Source organism: Arachis stenosperma, chromosome 7, assembly GCF_014773155.1.
Source record: "Arachis stenosperma cultivar V10309 chromosome 7, arast.V10309.gnm1.PFL2, whole genome shotgun sequence".
Lineage (NCBI taxonomy): Eukaryota > Viridiplantae > Streptophyta > Magnoliopsida > Fabales > Fabaceae > Arachis > Arachis stenosperma.
The window spans coordinates 64,502,313-64,515,074 of NC_080383.1; the positions used below are offsets into that span (position 1 = coordinate 64,502,313).

Here is a 12,762-nt window from a genome sequence, read left to right on the forward strand (position 1 = left end):
ATGTGGGATCGTTTAACTAAAGAAGCAGAAATTGGACCGTCCAATTTGTTAGAGGTACACAAATCAGACTGTTCGATTTCTAGAAGTACAGAAATCGGACTGTCCGATTTCTGAGAGGTACACAAATCGGTCCCAAGAATTTGTGAGAGGTACACAAATCGGTCCAGGGATTTGTGTTAAAAAAATTAAAAAATTTTAAGTACAGAAATCGGATTCAGAGATTTGTGTACTTCCACAATTTTAAAAAACACCAAAAATTACCATGTTAAAGTATATCACCACTTTTACTTTCATAATAAAAAAAATTAACCATTACCATCATCTTTTCTTTATTCTATTGTCAACTATATAGTTTGAATCCAATGCAATTCAAATTAAAAATAAAATATACTAATAAGATAGTTAAACTCCTATTAATTTCGAACAAAATTTATTTTTTTGGTTAACCACATTATTTTTTAAGTTAAGGACTAATTTGTTATTAATTTGAGCTCTGTTTAAAAATTTACTATTGACTAATAAGTTACAGTATGCACAGGACAAAATTTAAATCTTCAATACTTATTTAAACGAACAAATGAAGTGACCAATCGATCAATCCAAATTTATTTCAACAAAATCTATTAATTAGTTAATTTTAATTATTCAACTATTTGAAATTTTGTATTCAACCGTGCTAAATGATCAAGGTCGCCAGTTAGAGCATTAGTGATGCATGGGATGGTGGGTTGCAGGGGATCCAGAACCATAAACACACTAACACAGATACTATCATGGGCCCACTCACTTTAACGACTTGATTTGGGCCCCACCGGGACAAAAACATTAAAATAGGAAAAAAAATCGAACTATGATCAACTCAAATGCTCAATTCAAATGCACGGAATTGGAATAAGGTTCCTTCTCAATCTTAATTTTATTTTGAAAATACTTCCATTATAAAATACTTGCAATCAAGCAACTCGATCACGCCAATTAACCGCTCAATAAATTTGATAATACTAAGAAAACAAAATAAATAATAAAAATTTATTTTATTTAATATTTATTAAATAAATTTATTTTATTAAATATTAAATAAAATAAAATTTGACGGTTTATTTTATTTTTTTAGTATTATCGAATTTATTAAACAGTTGATTGTTTTAATTGAATTGCTTGATTACAAATATTTTATAATAAAAATATTTTTCAAATAAAATTAAGATTAAGAAAAAATCTTTATTTTAATTTCATGCATTATACTAAATAAGATAAATTATAATTGTTTTTAACTGATTTTTTTATTATCAAACATTTTTACAATAAATTATCTGGTTGGATGAAAATGATTATACTTGTGTTAAGGATTAACATATATGCCTAAACATATACATTCGTCTAGTTAAATAACTAATTTTTAACTTAAATAATTAATTTAAATTGATCAAGTGATTAGTTTATTTGTTCAGTTAAATAAGTGCGGAGGATTTAAATTTTACTTTGGACATGCAATAACTCTATATAGATATATTATATATTTATATAAAAAATATGTTTTAAATAGATGTTGAATTAAAAATATCTCAATAAATATAAAAAAATTTTAACAATAAAAAATTATTAATTAATAATTTAATATATTTTTTTTTATAAAAATTAGTTCCTACGAATAAAATTAAAATTAAATCTAAATCATATTCTACCTTATATATTGTGATCCCTACCATCTATTAGCCAACCATTAATTATTAAATAGAATTCATATGACAATATATTAAAACGAAAGATAACATGAATAACAAAAAAAACTTTTAACTTAAATATCAATCAACATCACAACCAATCTTACATCTAACATATGATTAGCTTGGTTCATAATCAAGCTCAACAAAAGTAAAAAATCTCAATCTATCAATGCATAGCTCTAGCTAGCATGCACTGTTGCATACTTGCACATGTGACATGTACAAACCCCACTTTCCAATGGAAATGGTGACACGCGAACGAGTAAAACCAAATAACAACCGTAGGAATTAGAATAAAGATTAATTTATATACGAAAATGGCATTGCATTTCGTCGGTTAATGGGTTGGCCATGTGTAAGAGACGCCTAGAAAATTGGACTAAGGGAATTCAGAGCCATGGGCTATAGTGGAAAAAACAATCAATACGGGTCATTCATTATTTTTCTACTATTGTCTTTTCTTTTAGGGGATTTCGCGTTACCAAAACCAGAAGATTTTTTTCCCCAACCGTATTATATCATAAAAATAAGTCATTCATTCATTCATTAGTCATAATAAATTAGGGTCTCTCTCCCTGGCTCACAAGCCAATAAAGGCAGCCATTACTAGCCTTCAAAACCACTCGATCGTTCACATTCACATTCCCTCCAATAATTTACCTTCAAAATTCTTAACTATTACCTCTTCTGATTGCTTCTCGGGATCCCCATTTTTTCGTTGTATCAAACTCTTCCTACTTCATTTGTTTGGTTTTTGTTTCATCTGGAGGTTTCTTTTCTGCAATGGCGTCTGCATGTGTGACCTTCCAAGCCAATACCCATTTACCAAACACAGAGAAAGGTGATATCTTTCATCAAGAGAATGGCTTCTTCGGTGAAAGAATCAAAAGGAGCTTCAATAGCAGCCTCTGTGTCGTTAAAGCTGCCCACAAGTGGGTCAAGCCTGGCGGTGTTTCTGCTGTTCTTACTTCAAAAAATTCCACCAAACAAACCCTGGTATGATCAGTTCTGGAACGGGAAAAAAAGATTATTCTTTTGAATGATTGTAGAATTATGTTCTTTGTTTCCTTGGCTGCATTTTTATTTTTATTATGCACTTCAATTTCAGAATCAGACACTACAAGTGCCATCTTTCCTTAAGAAAAAGGTTGGGGCTGACCCAAACAATGTTGTTTCCATCATACTTGGAGGAGGATCAGGGGCTCATCTTTTTCCTCTCACCAAACGAGCTGCAACCCCTGCTGTAAGCGCAACAATCTTACCCTTTTAATCTTGGCGGTACAACGTTAATTTTGTGTGCATTTTGCAGGTACCTGTTGGTGGATGCTACAGGCTCATAGATATTCCAATGAGTAACTGCATCAACAGTGGCATTAACAAGATATTTGTGCTGACACAGTTCAACTCTGCTTCTCTAAATCGTCACATTGCACGCACCTATTTTGGAAATGGCATCAGCTTTGGGGATGGCTTTGTGGAGGTATGTCACCACCCCTTAACATGGACATTGGGCGGCAACTCTACTAGCTTTTATTGATAGACAAGTAGAAGCCACTAGAGTTTGTTTCTATTCATGAGGACTAATCAAATTCAACTAAGTGCCAAACAGGTTTTGGCTGCTACTCAAACACCAGGAGAAGCTGGAAAGAATTGGTTCCAAGGAACTGCAGATGCTGTGAGGCAATTTACATGGGTGTTTGAGGTGGGGAACTGATTTTATTTGTCAATTGATTATATGCCCTCTCTTCTTTGTATTTTAATAGAATATTTTTTGTAGGATGCCAAGAACAGAAATGTTGAGAATGTATTGATCTTGGCCGGAGATCATCTATACCGAATGGATTACATGGATCTCGTGCAGGTATATATTCAGATTGTTATATCAGGTTCATAATTACTTCATATCATTTTCCAAACTTTTCTGATGTGTCTACAACAAATAAACAGAGTCATGTTGATAGAAATGCTGATATCACAGTTTCTTGCGCTGCTGTGGGAGAAAGGTATTTTGAGTCTTTTGCTGCTATTATAATACAAGTATTTTACTTAAATTTCACTCTAAAGTGAATATAAGCAACTACTTTTTTTCAAAATAAAAATTCCAAATTTGTTATTTTTTTTTTCTGTTTAATTGCCATTTGCCTGCTTTCTGTTCAGCCGTGCATCAGATTATGGACTGGTCAAAGTAGATGACACAGGCCGAGTCATTCAATTTTCAGAAAAACCAAAGGATGATGATCTAAAAGCAATGGTAATGCACCTAACATGGCAAAGCTTTGCTAGTATTGACTTAAAACATACACAGATTATATGGGCATCACTTGCAATCTTAAACTTTCATTTGTATCTATGTTTGATTCTTTGCAGCATGTAGATACCTCTTTTCTTGGGTTGTCACCTCAAGATGCATCAATGTCACCATACGTTGCCTCTATGGGGGTCTATGTATTCAAAACAGATGTCTTACTCGATCTTCTGAAATGGAGATATCCTGCATCCAATGACTTCGGATCTGAAATCATTCCTGCAGCCGTGGAGGATTACAATGTCCATGTAAGAGAAATTCTACGAAATGTTTTTCTATCCATTCTACAAGGAACATTATCTACCATTTATCAGGAGCTAATAATGTAAAGTTGAATTTTTGCAGTCATACTTTTTTGGAGACTATTGGGAAGACATTGGAACAATAAAATCCTTTTTTGATGCTAACCTTGCTCTTACCAAAGAGGTGGGTTTGGCCAAGCCATTTTTCTCATTTTCTTATCCTCATTCTGCGATACAATGAGCCTGCTAGAATGACAAAATTTGTTTGTTGTAGTTCAGTTTATTAGAGCTAATATCTGCTTTGTGCTACTATCTTGCAGAATCCAAAGTTCGAATTTTATGATCCCAAGAAACCCATTTTCACATCTCCAGGATTCCTACCACCAACAAAGATTGAGAATTGCAAGGTACAATAGTCTATCTTATAGAATCTTAAGTATAAAAAACATCATCATAAGATCTCTCTCTCTCTCATTGTATTTGAGTTTTTCTTTGGCAGATTGTGGATGCAATTATCTCTCACGGATGTTTCCTTAGAGAATCTACAGTCCAACATTCCATTGTTGGTGAACGTTCGCGGTTGGATTATGGCGTTGAGCTTCAGGTAAGTTACCATAAATTCTTGACCAAGGACGGTCCAGTCCATGCAGCACAACACTCATTTTATGATGAAACCATGTTTTACAGGACACTGTAATGATGGGAGCAGACTATTACCAAACAGAAGCCGAAATTGCTTCTTTGATGGCAGAAGGGAAAGTCCCAATTGGGATTGGAAGGAACACCAAAATTAGGAACTGCATTATTGACAAGAATGTAAAGATCGGGAAAGATGTCATCATTGCAAACAGAGAAGTAAGCATAGCTACCCTTTTGATCACTTAGCAGTTATTCCGGTCCAGTGTGTGTGTGTGTGTGTGTGTGTGTATATGCCTAACCGAACCAATGCATTGCTTTCTCTGTATAGGGAGTTGAAGAAGCAGATAGGTCAGCAGATGGGTTCTACATTCGATCAGGAATCACCGTTGTAATGGAAAAGGCAACAATACAAGATAGCACCGTCATATGAACAGAGTTTGGGGGATGGTAGTGCTGCTGTACATGTAAATAGAAGCTTCCCCTTTCCCCCACTCCCTACCATGTAAAATTAATAATAAAAGCAATGAATGAAAATCATGATGCGTTCAAGTTAAGTAGTTTGATGAAATGCTTTTTTTTTTCTTTTTTTGAAACAAAGGAAGCTCGACACATGAGAGTGGAGCATAAAACAAACAGATACAAAAACAAATCTAAACACAAAGGTTAACAATCTTATGTCATCTCCGGTATTGCTATCAACAACCAGTAGAATCAATATCAGTCCACTCCTTATAGCTAAAAAACGTCCTGTTTTGTATGACATCAACATTTACCTAATTCTGTTATTGTGTTCTAACCAGACGTTCCAAATAACTACAAAGAATCCAGTCAGCCACTTCTTCTGAGATAGCCCAAACTCTATGAAAACATCTCAACCAGACGTTTTACACAAGACATAAATAGTATCATGCTGGTGAATTACGCCTAATCTACTCAACCTTTCTTTAGTATTCACTCTACTCACTAAAACAAACCAACCAAACAACTCAATTCTAGGTAGAACCAACTCTTTTCAGGTCGAACTTGTGAAGCTATAACTCGTAATCTCCTCCGAAAGAGTCTTCGATTGCAACACCTGCAAAAAAGAGTTAGTAGAAAAAATATCTTTATTATCAAATTTTCAAACAAGATTATCTTCTCTGTCAGCTGATAGCTTCACTGGTCTTAACCTATCATGAAGTTGGTGAACTAGTTCCAACTCCCATTGAAACAACTCTCTCCTCCAATGAAAATTCCAAATCCACTCTAATCCATCCCAGAACCCACAATCCTCTATCACAAATTCTTGTTGGTTTGAAACAGAAAAGAGCCTTGGAAAACTCGCTTTCAAAGGACCACCCTAGACCCTGTTATCTTCCCAAAATAGTGTCCTTCGTCCATTACCAACTTCCATTGCCAGCCCACTAATAATTTTTTCTTTTACCTGATGTGCTTTTATATTCAACTGACAGATGTCTTTCTAGGGGCCACCTTTTACCGATAGAGTCTAATTAAAAAGCATAACCTTATGATTCAAATTGTTACACGAACAGACAATCTTCTTCCATAACGGACAATCTTCCTTGAAAAACCGCCACCACTACTTAAACAGCAGCGCTGTGTTCCTGAGCACTGCATCCTCGACCCCCAACTCCTAGCCTTTTTAGGTGCTTGAACCACTTCCCACTTCATTAGAGGTATACCATTGTTACCATTCTCCTTACACCACAGGAATCTCCTCTGTAAGGCAATCAACTTGTCAGCGACCGCCTTCGACATCTTGTACAGGCTAAGGTAATATACCAGCAGGCTATTCAACACCAATTTAATAAGAACTAGCTTGCCTGCTTTGTTTAGAACCTTCGCTTTCTATAAGCTGAGCTTCTCTTCCACCTTATCTATGACTGGTTTCCAAGTCTTTACCGAATGCGGGTTCGCTCCTAGAGAAATTCCGAGATACCTAACAGGTAAAACAGCTTGCTTGTACTCTAGGAGGCCACACACCTGCTCCACCCACTCCTGTTCACAGTTAATTGAGATCAGATTCGACTTATCAAAGTTGATGCTCAACTCGACATTAGCTCAAGACAGTGCAACAACCTCTTATAATTCACAATTGTCTGTCTCCGGAAGACAAAACAAGATAGAGTCATCCGTAAATTGTAGATGTGACAATTCAATATGATCTCTCTCAACTAGTAAAAGAGTAATACGCACATTTCTTACAACTTCTCCCAACATCCTGTGCAGCACATTCACCACAAAAACAAACAGAAGAAGAGACAAAAAATTTCATTGTCTTAGGCCCCTCTCTATCTTAAACGACTTGAATAGTAATCCATTCACTAGGACTGACATAGTGATTATACTCACACACTCCTTCACCCAACTCTTCCATCTTTGCCGGAATCCCATATTCTATAGCACAATATCCACATAGCGCTACATTATGAAATGCTTTTTTATAATGAAAAGGCGATTAGTTCAATGGTTGAAACGTGAATGCTTCTCAATGGCCATAAAAATGCCTCGTGTCATGATGAGGGTAACTTGCACTAAAAAGATTGACACGTACTACTTTTGCCTTTGAATAAAAGTTTGAACTTTGAAGAGTAATCTTGGCCCCTTAAATGGCGGTGATTGGAAGCGTGAGAGTGGAATATGCAAAATGCAATCAAGGCGAATATCAGAGGTGTTGAGCCTGTCGGAAAACGAGCACACTGCTAGTTGCTCATTCCTCAACAAGAGTGGTGAGCGGAAACAACATGATTCAGCCTCAGCACTCCAACAATTTCTTGATCGCGTACCCGTTGGCTCTATATCCGGCATAACAGATTCACATGGTACTTTAGCTTCATATGCGTGTTCTGTTTGAAAGCAATACAATACCATGTATCCTTTACTTAGGAATTATTATTAGTTTTGGAAGTGAAAGCTGAAAACACTCTAAAAGACGCGATTCATATGCTGTACGAAAAGGACGTGTTGGGTGCAGTCATTGTGGATGATCATGTATTACAATCAGAGGGCTGCTCTACCATGAGATTCTCTGATCGCTTCATCGGTTTCATTGATTTCCCAAGCATGGTTCTCTGGTGTCTCCGGGTAGCCTATTCACTCATTCATTCATTAGTAATAGAAAATATTTTTCTTTCGATAAATTTAATTCTAAAATTAACTAACCTATTATTTATACGGAAATTTTTCGTAAGTGCTTATTATTTTGGTGTATACGAATTGTAAATAATCATAAATAAACTTAATACTGTAAATAAAACACTAATCCCAACATATCTGCTCTCTTCGTCCCTCATACATAGAATGTCATAGGAATACGACAAGAAGATGATGGAAAATCCCACGCAAAAGGATATAAAGAGCGGTGGGTTTTTCTCCATCATTCTAGAGCAAATTCATGAGATTGGTCAAACCAAGATTGGCGAGTTGGCCAAGTCATTCCTATGGAAACCATATTTCCCAGTGCGCATGGATGACTCCGTTATGCACGCGCTGCTGCTTCTTTCGAAACATCGCCTCCATGTTTTACCAGTCATTCAGCAAAAGCATTTTGATCCTACACTCATCGCTCTTGTTACACAGGTATGTATCTATCTCCCTACTTTTGTGCTGTGAATTTTGTTTTAAGATACTTATGGTTGATGATGAAGGGCATGTTTGGCTTTGTGCTAGAATGCTCTAGTCCAATTTCTTCTTCAATCGAGTGGACTACAGTGGTTCGATAGCATTGCAGATAACAAGTTTTCAGATTTGCGGTACTCTCACAGTCCTTACACGCATATATGCTTCTTTAAGTGAAATGGATTGGTCCATCATGTTGTATGTTGCTATTTTGGTCCACAGAGTTGAAGATCAAGAACCTCCTATTTGTGTATATGGGAACCAAACTGTTGCAGATGCTTTCAAGTTGCTATGGGAGAACCATAATACTTGTGCAGTTGCAGTTGTAGATCAACAAACTAAGAAGATTATGGGTAATGTGAGGAACAGTGACGTTTATCATCTCCTGAAGAGTGATGAAATCCTCAAAAATAGAACGTGAGTACAAAACTTGTCTTGTTTCTTTTTCTTACTTTCTCAACGTGAAAAAACGCGGGCTTGTGCGCTGTTGTATGACAGGGTTTTAACTTTGAAAGAATTCATTCACATGGAGAGTGAAGCAAGAATGGAACCAGCAGTAACCAACAGGGAAAACGAAACAATGAAGCAAATAATGGAGCACATGATTGAGAGGAACAGCAGTTTCAGCTTTCTCGTGAATGAGAAGGAACAAGTCGCAGGTTTAGTGACGCTGAGAGACATTATTTTGCAGTTTGCACCACCGTGCGTGGATTCTAGCATTGGTGGAGGTGGTTTCTTCGAATTGGCGTTGGAACAGAGTGGTTGTTGTGTTAAAAATGGAACTATTGTTCCTAATTCAAGTAATACTAATTGACGACGCAATATGCCAATAATGCCCCCACTTGCCTCCCTCGCCAAACGGAACCTTTTTTTTATGAGCAATGCTAAGGGGCCAGCAATTTTTGTGATTGTTAGCCATCAATTAGCCATCAATGATGATTTGATGGTGTGAGATTGGTGTGAGATTGGTGTGAGATTTCATCCAATGGCTCACCTTCCTCTGCTGGTTACATGCTGGCCAAAATTCAACAAAACTGCTGGTCTTCTAGACTTTTCCTTTTTTTATTATTGTAACTTCTTACCACATTATTTTAAGGCCAAGTTCATCCATTACTTACTTTTTGTCCTCCTTACTACCATTAAATTATTCAAAAATGTTTGGTAGCAAAAAATAATTAATCAAAAATATTTAAAATTTATTTTATTTAATATTAAATAAAGTAAATTTTGACTTTTTTTTTTAGCAATATCGTAAATTATTATTATTAGTTTATTATTCGTAGGGTCACACACTGTTTATAAAACAAAAATTAGTTATTTAATCAATCATAGTGTATTTTTATATTTTTATATATATACAAGTCTGATATAAATTAGTCACTCATCTCATATGTTACCTGTGCGTCGAATCACTTTTTTAATTCCAGTAAATACTTTTGTAGATGCACACTCATCTAATGCTCAATCAAAAATTCAAATCACTCTAGTTGCATTATCAATCCTGATTCATTGTATCGTGCTTTTTTCACTTCTCATCACGTTGAATTTTCTTCATCGTATCTTATTATCTTCTCTTCTCAATGTATTATGAATCATCATCGAGTCTCATCAAGAGTGTGATTCTCTTCATTTGAGCCGTTCTATTTTTTTTGATAATATCATAATTTCAATTTTCATTCTCTGTTTTTTCTTTTTAAATTTATTTTTTCTGTTTTTATTGTGTTTTTTATTCTATTTTGATAGTAGAGTTTTGATTTTTTTTTAATTATGCAATTTGGCTAAAATTGTAGTGCAAGGCTATGTAAAAGAAGGGATCTATTGTTAAAATTGATTCTTGTAACACCCTACTCTATAGAACTTTACACCTAAGATGTAAAATGAAAGTAACAAAGTGCTATATATATATATATAGTTGAAAAGAAGTTTATCTAGGAGCCTTTGAAGGAAAGCTAAAGCAAAAGCGTTAAACCGAGAAGCACAGTACTCACAGTACTCACGTAAACGTTAACGTAACTGAAGCAAGCTAAGAGTAAACTAAGCATGAATATATATAAGAGAGTTTCAAGATACAAATAACACAGCTTCTGACCCCGCTCGCGAAGTTGAAACCGGACAGAGCATATAAACATATATGCATATAGAACTTGTTTATAGAACCTGTTTCTCCGAATCAATTTCTAAGAGGGATAAAACATAATATATACAAAGGAGATTTAAAGTATCTATATATACATCAAAACAAAAATAAAATTCCAAAACACAAAGATCTTCGCTTTCAGAAGCTCCCAGTATGCCTCAACGAGGTGTCTCACGTCCTGCATCTAAAAACCACAAAATATGTATGGGGTAAGAACCAGAAGTCCAAGCATGGTAATGTGCCCACATAATTAACATATAATGTCCCAGAAAAGGCAGAGACAATCCTAGAACTTCCGACAATAGATTCAAACTTAAAACTAACATTTGAAACCATAAACAGGGTGAGGTATCTAAGGATTCTAGATTCCATCTCAATTTCTAACTTAACCCCTAAGTTCATCACCTTTCTTCCAATCCTCCGAAATACCGATGTACAGACAAACCATGCATACAAAGAAAATACAAGTAGTTTATAGTTACAGCAAACAGAACATATAACAGTTAAGCATGAATATCAATTACGCAAACCCAAGAATGCAAAACCAAACAAGTCACTCAAATGCATATGATGCTTGCCTTCCCTACTGGCCGTGAGCTCATGTGTCAGTTACTTTGCCAGAATCTGACACATCCAGTAAATAACCCGGATATTATCCTCTTGAAAATTGGTGGGTGGTACACCACCACGAACCCCACCTTTTCCTTTACTCAAATCATAATAGGGAGGGTGAGAAAAATTTACCTCCTCAACGCTTTCAAATCCAACCGGAGAAGGTTCTTCATGCTCAAAGGATTCTTCACCACTAAGACTTGATGCTTGATCTTCATCACCAAGGAAACTCAATCCTTGCTCTATCCCATCCAAGTCTTCATATGAAGTATGCCTTGGAAGGTGTGCACTTTCCTCCCTAGCATCAATTTCAATCATCTTGGAGGGGTTTTCTTCAACTCTATGTTCCCATGGAAGCTCCGCATCTCCTAAGTCTTCTACCACTTCTTCCTTGTCTTCAACAATTAAAGCTTCCTCCAATTGTTCCAATACAAAGCAATTTCTCTCATTTCCAACCGGAGTTTCCAATCTCTCCTTCATGCTATGTTCTTCATTTGATTCTCCACATGTAGCCATGGGAGTTCCTTGAGTGTTCAAGCATTGGGAGGCTAATTGATTTGTTACTGCATCCAAGGCGGTCATGAAATTTTGCACATCCCTTTTCATCTCTTCTTGCCCTTGAACAAGAACACCAAGGGTTTTATCCATTAGAGATTGGGGTGGGTGGAAGGGTTCATCAAATTGGGGGGAGGGTTCATAGTAGGAAGGTGGTTCTTCTTGGTAGAGTTGTGGTGGTTCTATGTTTTCCACTCTTTCTACTTGTTGCACAACACACTCCATGGTTGCTTGAAATTGATCCAATGTTTCCTTGAGACGATCCCTTGACTCTTGTTCCTCTTGGATATCATGATAGGGATCATATGGCTCTTGGATTGAAGGATATGAGTATTCTTCCATGGGAGGTTGTGGTGGAAAGTAGTATTCATCTTGTGGTTGAAAATTTTCATTTATTGGAGGTGGTTCATCTTGGTAATAATATGGAGGGGGTGGCTCTTGAAAATGTTGATGTTGGAGTGGTGGTGGCTCTATGTGTGGTTCATATGGCTCATATGGTTGTTGGTAGGATGGATATGGATTAGGGTCATATGAAGGTGGTTGGTAAGAAGGGGCTTGTGAGTATGGTTGAGAGTTATGTTGAGGATATGGTTCATAGGCATATGGTGGTGGTTCTTGAAAGTCACAAGGAGATTCACCATAGCCATTGGATTGATATGCATCATAGAATGTCTCTTCTTCATAGTGCATTGGTGGAGGTTGTTGCCAAGAGGATTGATCATATGCATATGGCTCCTCCCACCTTTGGTTATCCCATCCTTGATACACAATCTCATTATAGTTCTCATCACCTACAACATAGTTGTAACTACACTCATAGCCAAAGTGAGAATTCATGATAGCAAGAGAGGGCAAAAACAAAAAAAAGTAACAAATAAAGAGAACAAACTAAAAACTAATAAAGAAGCAGAAAGTAAACATATTCAC

At 36.0% G+C, this 12,762-nt stretch overlaps 2 protein-coding genes across 2 annotated transcripts; both read left to right on the forward strand.

The window, feature by feature from the left end:
* The first annotated feature begins 2,295 nt into the window (after positions 1 to 2,295).
* LOC130941455 (glucose-1-phosphate adenylyltransferase large subunit 1-like) lies at positions 2,296 to 5,451 on the forward strand. The gene is made up of 13 exons (XM_057869962.1): positions 2,296 to 2,723; positions 2,836 to 2,970; positions 3,037 to 3,207; positions 3,337 to 3,429; positions 3,505 to 3,588; positions 3,675 to 3,730; positions 3,885 to 3,978; positions 4,095 to 4,280; positions 4,378 to 4,458; positions 4,595 to 4,681; positions 4,774 to 4,878; positions 4,962 to 5,129; positions 5,242 to 5,451. Exons 1-13 carry the CDS (start codon positions 2,511 to 2,513, stop codon positions 5,341 to 5,343), a joined length of 1,575 nt encoding a protein of 524 aa, XP_057725945.1. The 5' UTR covers positions 2,296 to 2,510; the 3' UTR covers positions 5,344 to 5,451.
* Positions 5,452 to 6,792: 1,341 nt separating this feature from the next.
* On the forward strand, positions 6,793 to 9,604 carry LOC130939860 (SNF1-related protein kinase regulatory subunit gamma-1-like). Its single transcript, XM_057867925.1, has 7 exons — positions 6,793 to 7,047; positions 7,504 to 7,735; positions 7,813 to 7,997; positions 8,223 to 8,492; positions 8,583 to 8,665; positions 8,754 to 8,948; positions 9,030 to 9,604. The coding sequence occupies exons 1-7, from the start codon at positions 6,793 to 6,795 to the stop codon at positions 9,343 to 9,345; spliced, it is 1,536 nt and encodes a 511-aa protein (XP_057723908.1). The 3' UTR covers positions 9,346 to 9,604.
* Positions 9,605 to 12,762: the final 3,158 nt, after the last annotated feature.